The sequence below is a fragment of the Cyprinodon tularosa genome, unplaced genomic scaffold, assembly GCF_016077235.1.
Source record: "Cyprinodon tularosa strain WSP-4 unplaced genomic scaffold, ASM1607723v1 ctg13, whole genome shotgun sequence".
NCBI classification, from domain to species: Eukaryota; Metazoa; Chordata; class Actinopteri; order Cyprinodontiformes; family Cyprinodontidae; genus Cyprinodon; species Cyprinodon tularosa.
The window spans coordinates 2,294,471-2,312,625 of NW_024038114.1; the positions used below are offsets into that span (position 1 = coordinate 2,294,471).

The window sequence follows — 18,155 nt, forward strand, 5'->3', positions numbered from 1 at the left end:
ATGTTTTTTGTTTCCTTTAATTCAGAGTAAAACAGAAGAGTAGACTGAACTGGAATCGGGGCCTTAATACAGTCATTTTGGGGGTAATGGAGAAATACTTCAGCCTCATCACTGCAGATCCTTGAGAAACATTTTTGCCTATTGTAAACAGAAAATAACACATTAGCCTGCCTGCTAATAGTTCCTCATCTCCTGCTTCTGATTGTTAGTGGTCACCTGTCCAGGTGAACCCTGCCCCTAACCTGATGCATGATGGGAAACCCCTTAGTTCAGCTTGGATAAAATCTGGACTGGAAAAGCAACACACACGGAGGAAAAGTGGCAGGATGAGAAAGTAGATGGATTTTTTTGTTATGCAGCCATTTTCTGGGGTAGTAATTTCCTGTGGAAAAGAAGTTTGTAGTTTTTAGGGGCCGCATGAGCAGCCCCTCCCCTCTGTGTCTGTGTATAAATGTAAAGGTTTGAAGGAGGGGCTCCAGCTCTTCAGCTTCATCTCTTTAGTCCAGGAGAAAAACCACCAGAAAGCAGCATGTTGCCACCGTGAGTAAAGGCTGATTATACTGAGATTTATTCATTTGATGTACAATGCTTTTGATTGGAACCGTATTGCTTTTATCAACCGATATCATATTGTTATTTCCTGGATGTATTGATCCCTCTAATGCTTTGTAAAGTTTCCATCATTAGTATGGAAAGATTTTTTGAAAAAAAAAAAACATTTTAAAGATACATTTCAAAACTACATGTTCAACCTGGATAATGTGTTTTTTGTAAACAGTATACAATTCATCTAGATACGTTCAGTGCATAGAGAAGGAATTAAACTTCAATTTCTATATCATATGAACTGTACTGTTTCTTCTTAGTTATACTTTTCTACTTTTGCAGATATTTCGGCAACAACTAAAAAAACTATGATGTATTTGAGTCAGTGAAACCTTATTTTATTTTATACATTTTTAAATCTAGTATATTAATTATAGGACATAATTAAAAACAGCTGTATTTTGGCGTTGTATTATAATTATTCTGTTTTTAGTGTAATTTATTATTTTTAATTTGTCCAATTAAGCCAAGTTTTGTGTTTAAAACTGTGTGGTTTCCGTAGACTATTAAACATCTTTAAGCTTAGACTGTATTGATTTATTATACATTTAAGGGGACATTTTATAATAATAATGTGGATAATTGCTGTAATTTCTTTATTTGTTATGAAGTTTCATATTTCTGTAAAAATCTGTATTATTACACATCAATGAATGCTCCATAAATGCGTTTTATGAAACAGAAACCTACTGATTGTGTCGATCGTCATCCTTCTGGCCACTACGGCATCTACTGCGCCTGTGGAGGGTAAAAAAAGAAAATTAGATTTTATTTAACTAATTCATATAAAAGAAAAAGTTTTTCTTGGCCTTTGAAGATGATAGCTTGTGTTGTGTCTTCCAGAGAAGGAGGTGGAGGAGGTGGAAACGGAGGCCACTGAGATGTTGGAGGGGGAGGTGTCTGAGGAGGAGGAGGGTAGGCCTCTGTGTTAGAAAAGAAAACAACAAAACCCAAAGTATTTTCCCTAAAGAACAAAAAAGCTCAAATTGAATCTTCCTTTAAACTGCATAGTGGAGGATGATCACTAAACATAAACATTAAATATGCTGAGAGCTTTATTTAGAGCATAATCCTCACTTCATGATCAAACTGTGTGACTAAATATCCGATAATCTTTAACTGCATTGACATCGCTGCCAGGTTAACTCTGACAACAGGCCACTATTATTTTCTGACTGTCGTTATTTTAATCACATTAGCAAGAAATGTCTTTATATAGACTTCTGTGGATCATAGAGATTGACTATTAGAGCCTTTTGTTCCAATAGTTGGTTAGACATTTGGTAAATTGAAGACTTTGTTGAGAGGAGGAAGACAGCGCAACATATTAGAATGACAAAGAAAATATCTTTCAAAGATTCACGTTATATTTGATTGTTGAAGTCTATATATTTTCTATTTTGTTAAACAGAGGAAAGTTTATTCCAGAAGGGGATAAATAAATTGTGGTAGTAGATCTACTATAGGCAGAATATTACTTAGAGATTAATTCTATTGTAACAGTATAAAACAAAATGTCTTTCTGATATGATGCAGGAATCGAAGAGTAATTTTACCAACAGGTGGATTTATGACATGTTTAAACAGGAACCTTAATAATAATGTGTTTTTTTATTTAATGCCTATTACAGTTTAACCAATATAACATCTTCAGCAGATCAAGATGGTAAATCTTTAGGTTAAATATTTGCCTCATTATGGCAGACGGGGATCAGAAGTCACATCCTAACAGAGAAAACCCCTTAACTGTGCCGCCTTTCAAAGACGTGGCTGCTTATTGATAAAAAGATATTTTTGCAAAGGCACCCACTGCCAACATGCAGTCAGATTCTGGAGAGCGTTTGAACTGTGATATTTTCTCTTTTTCTATTTTGCTTTAATTTTAGTTTTTTCTTTATGGATGAAGTCTCTAACAAAAACAGTTTTATTTGTTTTGTTTCATTTGTATGCATATAACCAATATTCAATTGTTTTTATTTATTTTTTCTTTTTTTACCTAAACCCTAATCCTGACTCTCAACCCTATCACCTCAGATACATTAAGCTTTAAGGACACCTTCCATGCCTATTCGTCAGTTATTTACAGCCCGATTCAGTAAATTAGAATTTATTAATAATTTAATCTATATCAGTAACTCAGTTTTCTAGGTGAAACATGATGTATAACTTACAAATAAATAATACGCAAACGGATGCTCTTAATTGTTTGCTGCTTTTAATTAAGGTGATTTTCTGCAAACAGCTAATAAAAGTATTACATCAAATTAATAATATAAAAATAAATAATAAAACATTTAATACAGTAATGTAAGCTTCAAAGAATACTGTGTCATACCTTTAAGGAATATTGTAATTAAAATGTACTTTTAATCTAACAGATATTGAGCTTAATAAGCAGCTATATTTCATATTGATAAACATGGCTGTGTCTCTAGTGACATGCTTGACATCACCACAAAGTTATACAGTTATAGTTAAATCTGAATGTAACTCAGATGTTACAATAACAGTCATTATATACCCATAAACTGTCTACTTAGGATGATTTAATTAGAATAGACTTTGCTTTATTAAACAGAAGAAAAGGTCATAATTTAGCAGCCAATAATCAGAAACTCGGGGTGTATCAAATAAGCAGAGTAAAAGCATGACAATTAACTCATATTGATTTACATTTTTTTTTGTTTTTATTCAACTACGGTAGGTTTAAAAGGAACACAAAGAAGTAAATATTTCAACAACAATCCTAATGCAAAGAGACTTTACTGACATGTTTCCCCTCTGCATCTATAAAATAGAAGTTAAACCTTTTTTTTTAAATTAGAGAAATAAATGTTGGATTTGTCTTCCTTTTCAGATGATGATGATGACTCCAAGAGTCAGGATAATTTTGATGGTGAGCAGCTAAAACGTTATGACCTTTACATATAAACCTGCATAAATAAATTAATCTAAATTCTAAATTTAAATCTCAGATCTCCCTTTTTCACCAAATCATTTAATCAAGATTCAAGGCTTTTTCCTGATTTTCTAACCAACCTTTAGAATAATTTAAACCTTTAAACCACATTTGTTTCTTTGGAATAGCACTTTTAGTAAAGACAGTAATAACTTTCTCTGCCTCCAGAAAATGACCATGCCTTTCATGAATATTTGATCAATTCATACCTTAAATCCAAAGTTTATCTGCAGGAATCCTTTACAGACTTTAACGCCACAGATCTTTTTTTTTTTTTAAATAGTCTTTCCTTTACCTGATGGAAACACAAGGTTTATTCATGGTGAAAATCTGATCCTCATCTTCCTTCCTGCAGGAGCTCTCGGAGCTCAGAAGACCACCATGTCAGCTCCAGCAGCCGGAGGTTCAGGTGAGTCAGCCCTAATCAAGTTATTCCCTCCTGAAAAGCGTGCTTGTTTCCAGTTTGGGCTCATATTTAATCCAGATTAACCTGCTGGTATTCTACCCAGGATTAATTTGAGTTAGTCCAGTCCACTTCCTAAAGATAGTGGCACTATTGTCACAGGATGCTGTTGTTAGGGATTCGGCACCATCTGCTGAAAAAGGTGTGTAGTACAGGGAAGAGTATTTACCAATAAATGTACACTATAATAGAAACCTGCATGACATATAAAAGCACAAGGAAAATCAAATGTTTTAATTATAATCTAAAATCTAGAAACTGTTAAAATTTTGTTGATTGTAGCCTTTAACAATGCAACTACAAACCTTTTATTCTGGGAGTTTTAGAAATACACCAGCGTAAAGTAGTGCACAATAAAAGCAAATTAGTGGAAAATTACACTAAATGTTTTTTTAAGCATTAGTATTTAGCTAATATAATTGTAAATTGCTAATTGTTTTCCATTCATTTTGACTGAATTTGGTCTGTCTTGCCAAGAGAACAAGCTATTTTTATATCTCTATATCTGGGCATCTGGTGGAGATATACTAAACAACAATAGAGCTAATACTATTGGATTTGCAGAAAGTTAAATTGTAGAGAGAATTACATACACATAATACACTTTTTAGATTTGAATGTATCAAAACCTCTGAAAATTATGAATTACTTCCTTTCAACCTCAGAAATTGCCTTTATTTTGGGGTGCTCAATTAGTCCCACTAATCTACATAGGTTTTTGGTTGTTGTATAAGAACATGTGACCCAAAACAAAAGCAAACAAACAAAATAGACATGATCTTATGTTATAGTTGGTCTAATGTGAAAAAAAAAAACATTAAATATGTCCTCTTTGCGTTCACAAATTAACTAAATCAAAGAATATTGATTAACTGCATTTAGCAAACAAACAATCTAGTTTCAGTCTTATCACTCCAAGGAGTTTAGACCTTCAAAGCAAAGATGATTAAATTACCTAAATTCATTTAGGAATATCTAGAAAAGTCTTTAATCAACCAGCAGAGAGCTGAAGCCAGATCCTGTTACAATGCATTCAATTAGTACACCACAAGGGGTCGCAGAGTGTCCTTTAAACATGTAAAAAAGTATTTGGAGGGTGTCCTTTGAGGGTTTTTAACCCCCATCAGGAGAGCGCCCTGGGTACGCAGCCATATTACTAAATTACTTCCTCTGACTCATGTAAGGTTTGTTATTCTGATTCTAGCAGAGGCTCAATTTACACTTTTTAAGGATTCAATTATTACTCAGAATATTGCTTCCAATTTGAACATATGTTTGATTTACTGAATAACCGCTAATTTTTTAAAAATGTTTTTAGGACTTTTCTAAGAAGCTTTAACTAAAGTTATAACTAAAAGCTAAACAGTATCTAAGCCATCTTCACAAGTTAAATCTACTTCTAAACACACATTCAGAGGGGCTTAATAGTATTGAGTTTGCATATATACATGACATGATTAAAATTTGACTTAGACTCAAACAGATCTACAAACGTTTTTTCACTACTTTAAAGATTAATTTCTTTACTGAAATACTACAAAATAAAAGTTTATTTATTAATTGTGTGTCTTACTCAGAATTCAGTACTTTATGTCTAAATACTAATGGGACTATTATTAATTTGTTGTTGTTGTCAGCTTTGAGTGGCCAGGCTCTAGAGGCGGGACCCCATGTTGGAGCTGCAGGAAGCTCTACAGGTAAACAAGCTTATGAAGTTGAAAAAATGTGTTTAAGGATTAGTCTGTCTATGAAGCTTGATGTGGTTTCTGTTTTACTAGGAGAGTTTATCGACATTCACAACTTAGTTAATTTAATCATTGTATTCGGTAAAAGGTGCATCTTTAAAGTCAAGAATAGATTTTCAGTATTAATTTCTTTAAAACATTTAGTCATTATTTTTAACTTCAGATAATTATACAGTTGAACCCAATAATAAGGCCAGAAAACATAAAAACAAATTGGAAGTTTTCAAATGTTTATTCTGAAAATGTAATTTGTGGACGAATGAATTCATTCAATGTGGGTGAATGGATGTGAATGAGTGAGGGTGTGAGGGGAGGGAGGCTTTTGGGTTGGTAAATTAACTGTGTAAATGTCTCCTGTGCTGTGATTTATGTTGCTTTGATAAAATTAAAATTAAAATAAAAAGCTTGAGAAAATTCATTAGAATGTTTCTACTAATTAACAATAACTGAATATATGTTGAGCTGCAGATTTTTTAGATCATCCGATCTGATTTATCAAGAATTTTTTGTGTTGCTGAAGAGGATGTGGATATTGCCAGAAGTCACTGGTTTGGTAGTTTGGTTTTGTTGGTCACCTTATTTGAAGGGAACTTTTTAAAATGTGACTAAATGTGTTTTTCTTTTCTCCCTTTGGGTTATGGGGGATATATAATGGTTTGCCTGGAATACACGGTTGCTTAGTAACATTTCTGTTGTTAATTTATTTTTATTTAATCTTAAGTTTGATTATTACAATGTTTCTATTTGCTCAACAGTTTAAATGAAGTCGTGCTAAGTCTTGGGTTAGTACTGGCTGGTCACGGATTTTAAGTTTATTTTAAAATTAACCTTTCAGTATTGTTTGATGTCTCCTGTTTGAGTTGGGTTAATTCTGGTCTTTGGTCAATATTTTATTGTATTTTGTTGTTTTTGTTTGATGTGGGTGAGAGATTTGTTGGGTTTTTGTAAGCCTAAAATGTGGTAGATTACTTTTGGAGGATCAATGGTTGGTTTTGGATATTAAGTGATTTTTTTTTTTGATGTTGATTTACAGTTTGGTTTTGAGAGATCAGTATTTAACTGGTGACTGAAGATCATGTTTATCTGTTTAATTGTTGGTTGGATAGCTGTTCAGTTAACATTTGGTGAGGATTGAATTCATTAATTGATTTTATTTTTTTGGCTAAGGTTAGTGTTTAGTTATTTTTATTGGTTTCTGTTTAGTTATGACATGATTCCTTGTTTATGCATGATTGGTTTGTATGTTGTTGTTTTTTTTTTGTTTTTTTTTTAGTTTATGTCAGGTTTGTAGTTTAACTCATGAATAGCTGCTATTTTAGCATTTATGCAAATATACATTTTTATGATCAACTTTATTTCTCTTGAAATTGAACTCTATTCAGTGTTTTTAAGGATAGGTTTGAGAATAAGCTTAGAATGTTCTCATATATTTTCAACCTAAAAGTCTTTTTCTTGTTTCTTAGGTCAAGGAGTTGATCTCTCCCCTGTCCAGTTAGCAGGTGATTTCTTTTCTTTTTCTTTTTTTTTACTTTGTGGTTCTTTAGTCATTAGAATAATAGAAATGTTCACTCACTATAGGTTAGTGTTTCAAACAGCAATGTTAAAAGATATATTTCTATCACTGACTGAAACATATGATGAAAAACCTTCTGCAGTCTAGGCATCTTTGGTTAAATTTTAATTAACTCTTTTTTATTTTCTTTTATTATCAATACAGCAGCTGGACCTCCAAACAGCTCCTCAGGTACAAATAACAATAATTCCACTGATTCATTTCATAACTCCAGCTTTAAGTATGTTTCCTCCAGTCTGACTCTGAATGTGGTTGAAAATGTGATGTGCTTTAATTCAGGGTTTAGACAAGAAAACCTCCACCCATAACCTGTTATTGTTCTGATCTTGATCTCTCAGGCTCTGCAGTATCTCCAGGTTCTGAAGGTTCCATGGGTTCTGCAGCCTCTGTAGGGTCTACAGGATCTGTAAGTTTTTTGGGCCCAGCAGGATCTGCAGGTTCACCAGGGTCTGTAGATTCCATGGGTTCTGCAGCCTCTGTAGGTTCTGCAGGATCTGTAAGTTTTTTGGGCCCAGCAGGATCTGCAGGTTCACAAGGCTCTGTAGGCTCCATGGGATTTGCAGGCTCTGTAGATTCTGCAGGCCCTGTAGATTCTGGAGGATCTCTGGGTTCTGTAGGTTCTGCAGGTTTTGTGGAGTTGGGAGGATCGCCAGGTTCTGTACCTGCTGAAATCTCTGGTGTTTCTGCAGGTCAAACTCATTCAGCAGGTAATCAAGAGATATACAGTATCTGGTAGAATCCTGGGTCATACGGGTAAATCTACTGGTGTTGATCAAATGGAACTGTTCAATGGAAGTCACTTTTGTTTTTTAGGAGCTGAACGCCTACCAAGTTCATCTAGAACAGACGTGAACGGTAATTTGTCTAAAGTTATTATTTGTCATTTCATCTTTTGGTGCAGTTACACAACAGGAGCTGTTTGGTTCAGGGTCAATCTTTGGCCATAGTGGAACAATTCAACCAGTCAGTTTAGAAAAGAAATGTAAAGGATGATCAGCTGCAGAGAAAGCTAAGGAGGGGAAAGGAATGGCTAAGCTGTATTCAGACAACATTATCAGTATTTCACGTTTGGCGTCCCTATGTCTAAATTCCAGCATAATGGAAAGAGGGAACAATAAAGCATCTTAAACAAGTAAATCGAACTTAAAAGTCAATAAATTGTTGTTGTTGTGTTTTTTTATCCTACTACTCTTCTACCCCCTTGGATCATTACATGGGCCTCCAGTGCAGTACATAACTGACTGATTAACTTTTCCACTTATAAACCTCTGATATAAAAGCCTTGTCTGTGTCTGCAGGTCCAGATGGTGTAGACTCAGAATCCAATGGTGAATTTATCTAAAAATTACTTTAAAACATAGTGTACCATGTGATATAACCGACAACATACACAGGTAGTTTGTTTTCAAAAAGGAACATGGAGCTAAACATCAGGACAATCAAAGAATGTTTTAAAGCTTGTAAATCCTGATTTATTCCCTTAAAAATCAATGGAGTCACTTACAGCAAACTGTTATTTACAGGTAATGGGCAGAAGCTGCTGAACGGTGGAGGAGCTGGGGCTGGAGTCGAAAGTCAGACCGGTGAGCAGAGGGATAAATGGAAATTATTTTAATATCAAGGAAATTTTAACAGGCTTCAATCAGATGGGGCTAATCTTTTGTTTTGTGTATTATTATATTGTAAAATCACTGTACAGTACAAAACTCTATTTGTTTTATTTTCTTATCTGTTTTTATACACTTTTCTAAGGTCCACATTGTGTGACTACTTCTACTTATAAAGTTTAATGATAAATAGGAATGACTCAAACCTGTCAGGAAGAAATTTTAGGCCTTAGCGCACACAAAAACTTATCATCCAGATCTAAATGTGATTTAAATTCTTTTGCTGATGTTCAACCATTTTTGTATGAACCTATTAACGTTCATCGTTAGAAAAATATAACCGGCATCATACCCTTAGATCAATAATAATATTAGTAGTATAAGTAGTCATAGTATACTTATCTTTTGTTGGTATAATTAGTTATTATTTTTAAATGTTCAATAATCAGTCCTATATCCATTTGTATTTTTGTTAAAAATAAGTATATAAAAATCAACAACTTAAGAGTTCAGAAAATGCAGATCAGATAGTTTCTATAAACTTGTAGAACTGATTTTGGAAAAAACAAAACAAAATCTAATGTACATAAATACTCAAGTTGTCTGGTCTATCTAATTATATTAAGGTGCATTAAAAATGTAAAAATAAAACAAAAAACTTAATATTTTCCTATTTTCAGAAAATTGTTGGGGGTTTTTATATAAATATTTGCATAAAACCTGCACCTAAAACTTATTCTGCTCCATCAGGAATCATTGATCCATCCAGTCATGACTACCTGCACAACCTTATGGGTGAGTTACTGTGTTGCTCTTGTTTTAGCTTCATTTTTTTGTTGTGTTTTGTCTGCAAAATGAAAACAAAATTATGTCCTAAAAAACAAAAGTTTAAATAATTTTTTTGATATTTCATTGACACAGATAATCATTTAGAGGGTGATGTCTAAATGTGTTTATACAGTGGCAGCATCATTCAGTTGATCATCTTGTAAGATGGCTAACTGAAAAGATGTCTAACTTTCAATTCAATTCAGTTTATTTCTATAGCGCCAATTCACAACACATGTCATCTCAAGGCACTTTACAGTTCACCAGATCATACAATCAATTGATTCAAAGTTTTCTATCAAAGGAAAACCAGTTAATTGCATCGACTCATTGATTCGAATGCAATCCTTCACACTAAGCATACTTGTAGCGACAGTGGAGAGGAAAAAACTCCCTTTTAACAGGAAGAAACCTCCAGCAGAACCAGGCTTAGTGTGAGTGGCCATCTGCTGAGACCGACTGGAGTTCAAGGAGACAGAAGCAGAGATACAAAAAGCAGCTGTAAAAGGCGGCGCCGTCCAGGAAACACACAGCCAGGCCGACGAGCTCCGAGCCAGCTCCCATGTCAGAGGATGAAGAGAGCACATCCAGCCAGTCACAGTCAGAGAAACAGGGCTACACTGAAAAACAGGCCGATCTCCAACATCTATAAACAAAGTAGAGCTACTATTAGAAAAAGCAGAGAGAGCATAAAGTTAGAGATTGAACTAATACATTCTGCAGTGGGAGAATAGAGATACAATGAAGCAGAATGAAGAAATAGGGGTCCCTATGTCCTCCAGCAATCTAAGCCTATAGCAGCATAACTATAGAGGTAGCTATGAATAACATGAGTCACTCTAACTATAAGCTTTATCAAAATGGAAAGTTAAGCCTAACATTAAAAGTAGACAGGGTGTCTGTCTCATGGACTAAAACTGGTAGTTGGTTCTACAAGAGAGGAGCCTGATAACTAAAAGATCTGCCTCCCATTCTACTTTTAGAAATTCTGAGATTGAGAGCGAAGTGCTCTGTCAGGGACATAAGGACCAATCATATTTCTGATATCAGATGGAGCTTGGCCATTTAAGGCTTTATATGTGAGAAGGAGGATTTTAAATTCCATTCTGGATTTAACAGGAAGCCAATGAAGAGAAGCCAGGATAGGAGAGATATGACCTTTAACGAAATTACAATTACAATAGTCCAGCCTTGAAGTAACAAATGCATGGACTAGTTTCTCAGCATCACCCCTGGACAGGATATTTCTAATTTGTGTAATATTCCGCAGAAACGATATAAAGCTGCAAGTAGTCCCCTCTCTCTCATTCATCACCAACTCTCTTAGAGTCTTTTTAAAAGCAATAGTTGGTTGATGTGTGATATGTTGCCCATAATTTCTTATCTCCTACAGTTTCCTTCTCAAATACACAGTTGCAATAAATCTTATATTGGTTTAACTATTTGGATTTTCTTTTTTTCTAGGTGGTGGTTTGGTGGATGTTTTCAGTACAGATGGTCATGTTGAAATTCCAGGTTAAATTTCCCTCCAAATAAGCTGATACTAAAACTGTGAAACTAAAATCTGAAACTTTTTATTCTTTATATTCTAACAGCTCATTTGACCCATCCGACCCACCATGTGTTCTCAGGTACAGCTTATTCTTCCCTTTAGTTGGTTTTTAGTCAGAGAATCATCTGAGCAGCTATAGAATAGATCAGGTTTCATTATTAAGCAGTTATTTTCACCTTATTTAACATTTATAGATCAGAAAAGGCAGCAAAGGAAGGAAGGAAGGAAGGAAGGAAGGAAGGAAGGAAGGAAGGAAGGAAGGAAGGAAGGAAGGAAGGAAGGAAGGAAGGAAGGAAGGAAGGAAGGAAGGAAGGAAGGAAGGAAGGACATATAATTCACAATGTTTCTGCTTTAGGGATTGGTACCGATGTGACAGTAGTGCCATCTGGTGGACAGATCATGGTGGACTCACCTGCAGGTACTTGCACCTCCTCCACATGCGTCAGAAGAACATTTCTAACCACTTCAGCTATTTTATTTCAGGGTTAAAACATATTTTAAGAGTTTTCTATATTCTTCTTTATCTCTCCTGGTGGTGAAGATTCTCATCATCACTCTGCAGGGAGCATTGACCAATCAGCATCACACGGTGCCTCTTTGAGCCCTGGATCTGATCAACCAATGGCCAGGCCTTTCTCAGGTTCCTCCCATTCTATAAGTAGGTGGAGGTGAAATCTTGGTTTTCAAAATCCACAGATCATCCTTAAATTAAAATAAGTCCCTATTTTTGCTCTTCATGTCAAGTTTCCTCAACATCTTTATTAGGCAGTGCCATCGGGGGTCACCAAGAGCAGACAGGTAGTACCTTCATTGAAAAACAACTTATACAAAAAGAAAAAACAATAAGCCATTACTTAGCTTTATCCATTTTTTGCCTCTAATGACTTAAATGTTTTCTCCCTCAGACAGAACACAATTTTCTGACCACAATGGTAGAGTACTTGTCCTTTTTTATCTTGGTGCTTTAGTTTTTGTGTACATTTGAATTTTTTTTTTTCTTAGGAAATGGTAGACAAACCATGCTGACAGACACGAACAGAGGTAATTTATTAACTCCTTCTCTTTTCTTAGCTTTTATTTTAACAGATAACAAAAATAACCCAAGGACAAGAAAAACTGTTTTATTCACAGATGGCTGTGATGCACTAATATGAACTCAGCTGTTAATTAGATACTGGCATTTAAGAAAAAAATAACACATGAAAAGTATCTCTTGTCGGTTTCTGGGTAAAAACTAACTTTGTTTAGAAAACACAGATACATTAGAGATCATATTGCAATAAAGCAACAATTGCTTTTTCAATTCATTCAATAATCGTTTTATTCGGCTATTAAGTTGACTGGAAATTATATTTATTTTGCTTAGAGCTTCATACAAGGTGTCTAAGGGAGAGGAGTTGTTTGTCCAATTAGGGAGTGTTTGGGATTAAAAATAATCATTCTCAACTAAATATACTTTTTCTCAGGGTTTATTTATAACATTTGATTGTTTTCTCCAACTGGCTGTAATTGTTTTGATTGACTGCAGGGTTCATTGGAGCATTGGAGTAAATAATACAGTCTTTTATTTATGCTGTGTTGGAAAATAGTTAAATATAAGGTGGTTTAACCCTTTTTTTAATATATTTGCTATTTGTTATTACTTAGCAAGCTACACCAAATGTGAATGAGTAAAATTTGTACATATACAGTGTTTTCAATGAAGGAAGACATGTTCTATTCACCCAAATAATTATGACATTTATTCAAAGTCTCATGTGAGAATCAACCCCTTTCTACAGCTCAACAGCTGGCTTTGATTAAACTTACTTTTACTTGAAGGTTGAACACATTTATAAACATCTGTTTTTTCTTCAGATTAAACTTCGTTGTTTTTTGTCTTTGCAGCTGTAACAGAAAGAATGAGTTCCCTCGGCGATGCTCACACCCAGAACTTGCTAATGCAAACTGATCTAACAGGTAGACCTGCTGTATCACTAGCGTGTGACCACTGGGGGTTAAACAGAACTAAATGGGTTGGATCTCTGATAATGTTTGCTGCTGAAGCACAGAGGCTGAAAAATAATGACAGAACAGAAAAAAAAATAATCAGTGGCAGAACAACTCTGTCAGCTTCTTCCATTCATTTTTCATTTGATTTGGTAAAAAATTTGCTTTATAGAAATGTTTTTGTTTCTATAGTTTTGACTTTATTTATTATCTGTGAATCATTCTCTTAGAATGACCATTTTGTAATTTAAAACAAATTCACCTTCTTAAATAATAATTATTTATTGTACCAATAAAGACATTTATAAATAGTGTTGTTTAAAAGAAAGCTATATGATAAAAAAAATATTACATTTAACTACTTTTGATTCTGACTCCCCTCTACATTTATATTAATATCATTCATTTCCTTTATTTAACCTGGATTAGGTAGTTGAGATATGGCTAGAATGGCTTCAACATTGTTTATTTACAAAGATTACAAATCAGTATGGCTGGGTTACATGGCTTCAAAATCTAATGTCAGATTTTATTTTATTTTTTCTTATCAAACCTGATTAATCGATTGTTTTTACTCACTTAAGTTCAATAATCACATATTAAACTCGAAAAAAAAGCTTTGATTTCAATCATCATATCTGGGAGGTGACAATTAAATTGAAGCGGTGAAACATGTTTGTAAAATAATAATATTTTACAACAAACAACTGAAAAATATCATACTCAATGTTGGTGACTAGTGGTATCACACAGTGAGCTAGTTTATTAGTTATAAGCAAACATCACTAAGCAAACAAAAATCCATACACTGAGATCCCTCTGAGCTATGGAAGCCGAAGGAGTGGAAAGCTAAAAAATAATCCAGATTCTCCAAAAAATGTAAAAAAAAAAATCCTGTTTACCCTGTATTGCCAAATGTATCATATTTGATACATATGGTTTCTAAAATGTTTTGCGTCTGACACCTTTTGCATAATTTAATGGTAAAAACTGTGCTCAAAATCCTATTGTACACAATCAGATATACCTGATAACAGAGGGCAGAAGACTACACAAAAAATAATCTTGACTTATCGCATAGTAATAAATTATTAATATCAAAAATGTATTTCTGTTTTTTCTTTTTACATATTTTTAAAAGGCCAAATAAGAACTTCAAACCAAAAAAAATAAATTTTTTGTTTTGTTTTACTCTTGGATCGGGCTTTAAAGGGTTAACTGATTTTATCGATTAGTCACCCAGACCTGCAAAGAAGAGAGGAAAATTCCATTAAAGTTACATTATAATGGAAGAGAAGCCAATTGCCGCGTTTTTATTTAGAGCCTTGCTGTTGGTTAAATAAACCATAAACTCACTAAAGGTAGATTTGTAGAAGCAATAAAAAATGCAATAAAGATATTATTGCTGGTGTATGTATTTAGCTTTTCTTTCATGTTTTTGTTGTTTTGTATTACCTAAAAAATTTGCTCTTTAGGGCCCAGGAGGTTACCAGTAGCATAGCTCTGTATTATTGATACTATTTGCAATTCTGCGACGTAGACCTGCATAAAATCAAAACTTTATGCTGGCCTACCTCAAACAATGACAAATTACCCTATTTCATTGATGATGATTAAAGTGTAAATGAAAGTAAGTTAAATTAAATATTCCTTATTCATTATAATAACGATGATGATGTCTGTAGGTGGAACAGAGACAGTAACCGCTCTTCATCTTGACCTCACAAGTAAGATGACCCAATCAAAATAGTAGAAGAGATAAATCCTCAGAATGAAACTGACTTTCTATGTTCTGCTCCGATCCAGATTCAGGTCCTGGCCGTGATATTACAGGTATAGGTCGATGATGGAGAATTATTTAACATATTTGATAAGTTTGTGTCTTTTAACTCTGATGGTTGTGGGTTACAGAGCTGTCTCCCATCACTATGAACATAGAGTCTGCAGCAGCCGTCACCAACACGCTGAGCCCAGGTACAACTGCCTGCCTGTCTGTCCGTCTGCCTGCCTTTCTGTCTGTCTGCCTGCCTGTCTGCTTCCCTGCCTGACTGTCTGTCTGTTTGTCTGCCTGCCTGCCTGTCTGCTTCCCTGCCTGCCTGAGTGTCTGTCTGTCTGTCTGCCTGCCTGCCTGCCTGTGCAGATGTTTGACCGCTTACTGTTCCCGTCTCACTGCTGTGTTTCTTCCCTTTTCCAGTTTCAGCTGTTGGCTCTAACACAGATCCGGTTACTGTAATGGCAGACTCCACAGGTACAGACACAGGTAAGGCTCATCAATTCAGAATCCCTTCCAGAAGCCAGGTCGGAGGTCAGGCTATCTAATTAACTCTCATTGTGTTTTAGTTACAGCTCATCCATCAGGGACTCCGTTTGACTCCAGTAAGTTTTTATTTTTGGTTCTTTTTAGATTAAGAGTAACTTGCATCATATGTAAATTACCTTGCTCCTTTCTGTAGATCTATTTGGCTTAATGTATATATAATACATACTTAATAAAAAGGGAATGTTTGCATTTCTTTATAGGACATCTAGCAGGGACGGATCAAACACAAATGGCTGGTAAGTTTTATATTTGAGATGCACCAATCAGAACTTTGTGGTTAGTTTCTGATCTACGTTTTATTTTTAACATATTAAATTTCAGCCACTATTAACTTTTTTATAATATTTAAAAGTCTTTTACATTTCTGACAGGCTTTTTTTTGTTTTGTTTTTAAGAAGACATAAATAGAAAGTTTGCTTTACAAACGCTAACATACACATGAATTAGGTTTAAAACTCTCAGCACCAGTTCACGATTAACTTAATGTAGTAAAAAAAATCACAAGTCTGTATTTCTGCCAGGTTTTCATTGAATCGCTGACTTTCAAGATCCTAAACAGTGAAATTAATCAACAAATCCGTTTACCAACACCTTCCAAACTTTTATATGCATGTAGTCTAAACGGTGGTTTGGATTCTTAGCTTCTGTTTAACAGGAGCCTCTGGGATGCTTGTTTTTCTGTGAGTGTCTGACCTCAGATCAGTTGCTGAAAGCTTGCTTGTTCTCTTCTCTTGGTTGGGCTTGTCCTCTCCAGGTTCAGTCACTGAACAGTACAACCCATCTGGTCAGGGTCCTGAAGGTCAGTGACAGCTCACTCAGAACCACTGCTCTCAAGCTTAATCTGGACCTTACAAAAGTATCCCCCCCCTTTAGGCCGTTTTTTATTTTTTATTTTATTTACACTGATCAATTTACAGCCAGACTTTGGAATGTGCTTTATTGAGAATGTGTATGTTAGGCAGACAAAGGGGTGAATTATTGTCAAATCAAAGGAATTTGATATATTATAATGTATATAAGAATGACAGTTTTGAAAAGTGTGGCATGTATTTTATTCAGCTCCCCTGAATCTATACATTATCCCCACGTGTGTGTCCAAGCTCCATTTTGGTGGGTAAGCGCAGCTCTGTGCAGCTACCATCCTTATGGTTTCCACACAAACCAAAAGAAAATATTACTCTTTACTAGTGTGCAAAAGAAAAATACGTCCTGTGACAGTTATTTAGTGTAAAGGGCCTACACAACGGAGGAGCTTCACAGCTATCCAAATTCTGTCTGAATTTAGTGAGATTTGAAGTTCTTTTGTAAAACACTGTTTATTTGGATTATTCTTTCAAATGATTCACTGTAAACAGGAAATCATTGTAGGTAATTGCATAAAAAGCAATTTGTATAAAGATATTAGATAATGAAACAAAGTCTCTCAACGGGTCTTTAAAATCCAGTTTTGCTGAGTCATTATTCACTTCAAAGCAATTGGTCATCTTATGGTTTTAACCTCTTTTTTTGAACTATTTGTAAAAGCAGAGTAAGAGACCATTTAAGGAAACGTTATTTTATTATTGTCATCAGCCGTGAAAATTTAAACAAGCTCAAGAATATTGCATAACTTATCAGTCTGAAATGTCTTATTTCATTTTATGGTTATCATTTATCAATAATAAAAAAATGTATTTCAACAGCTTTTCTTATACATCTGAACATTTTGCATTTGTCTTAATGAATAATTTTGTTGGGGTTTTAAACTGAAAAAAAAAAGTAATTCATAATTTTAAATTTTTTTTTTCATGGAACTTTCATTGAAACTTATTTGTTTCTCAGGTGCTGAAAATGCGGAACTGGAGGATACCTGCTGACTTCCACATGAAGCCCAGCGTGCGGCTAATTCGTTTTCAAATTCCGTGTACCGACAAATCAGCATGGCCCAGGAATTCTGATTCCACCCACTAGCTGTAGACCCCCACCTCCTTCCAAATGACAACTATTCCCTTTTGTTGTTTAAATATTTAAAAAAGAAAACGTGGTTTATGGACGTTTATTTTGTTTTAGACCATCTTTGGTCTTCTCATTTATCCATCACTGGTGCATGATCCAGCTAGAAGTGAGGAAAGAGAATTAATGTGTATTGTTTAATTGTTCACAAAATAAAAGCGAATAAAATAGCCTATATATAACTTGCTGTTCATTTCCAAACTTGCAATAAAGCATAGTGCCATTAAAATGTTGTTTGGCATCAAAATGTGCCTGATAAGTTTGTATAAACCAAGTGTTTTCACCACTTGCCATCTTTTTAGTGCTATGTAAAGACCTCACCCACTTAAGTCACCACCAACTCACGCAGGTTTGGAAATGACAAAAGCCCGCTTTAATGGGAATTACAAAAAAAAATATTTTAGATGAATGTCGACCAACTGACAATTTTGTTTGTTTTTTGGCATCATACAGAACTAATTGTAAATGTTTGAACTTCTACAATAAAGTTTTGTCTATTTTGAACATCAAATTGTTCTTTT

At 34.4% G+C, this 18,155-nt stretch overlaps 1 protein-coding gene across 12 annotated transcripts; it reads left to right on the forward strand.

Moving 5' to 3' along the window:
- Window positions 1–303: 303 nt before the first annotated feature.
- On the forward strand, window positions 304–18,145 carry si:ch211-80h18.1 (uncharacterized protein LOC555593 homolog). Of its 12 annotated transcripts, none has more exons than XM_038277113.1 (29): window positions 304–540; window positions 1,289–1,353; window positions 1,450–1,521; window positions 3,464–3,502; window positions 3,921–3,974; window positions 5,666–5,725; window positions 7,237–7,272; window positions 7,491–7,517; window positions 7,685–8,053; window positions 8,160–8,201; window positions 8,645–8,674; window positions 8,870–8,929; window positions 9,704–9,748; window positions 11,246–11,296; window positions 11,377–11,412; window positions 11,689–11,751; window positions 11,875–11,991; window positions 12,099–12,131; window positions 12,239–12,265; window positions 12,336–12,374; window positions 13,221–13,292; window positions 15,008–15,049; window positions 15,129–15,155; window positions 15,234–15,296; window positions 15,517–15,582; window positions 15,663–15,698; window positions 15,843–15,878; window positions 16,382–16,441; window positions 17,464–18,145. In XM_038277113.1, the coding sequence occupies exons 1-29, from the start codon at window positions 530–532 to the stop codon at window positions 17,496–17,498; spliced, it is 1,713 nt and encodes a 570-aa protein (XP_038133041.1). In that variant the 5' UTR covers window positions 304–529; the 3' UTR covers window positions 17,499–18,145. The 12 variants fall into 12 exon arrangements, with proteins under 12 accessions (XP_038133041.1, XP_038133040.1, XP_038133038.1 ...); XM_038277112.1 differs by having other exon boundaries at window positions 11,875–11,973; window positions 12,078–12,131; XM_038277110.1 differs by having other exon boundaries at window positions 305–540; window positions 7,494–7,517; window positions 12,078–12,131.
- Window positions 18,146–18,155: the final 10 nt, after the last annotated feature.

Bases quoted from the DNA above. Each gene is read 5' to 3' on its own strand.
- si:ch211-80h18.1 (XM_038277109.1), top strand. The intron at 8,930-9,703 runs GTGAGCAGAGGG...CTGCTCCATCAG, and splicing joins TGGAGTCGAAAGTCAGACCG to GAATCATTGATCCATCCAGT. The intron at 15,297-15,516 runs GTACAACTGCCT...TCCCTTTTCCAG, and splicing joins CACCAACACGCTGAGCCCAG to TTTCAGCTGTTGGCTCTAAC.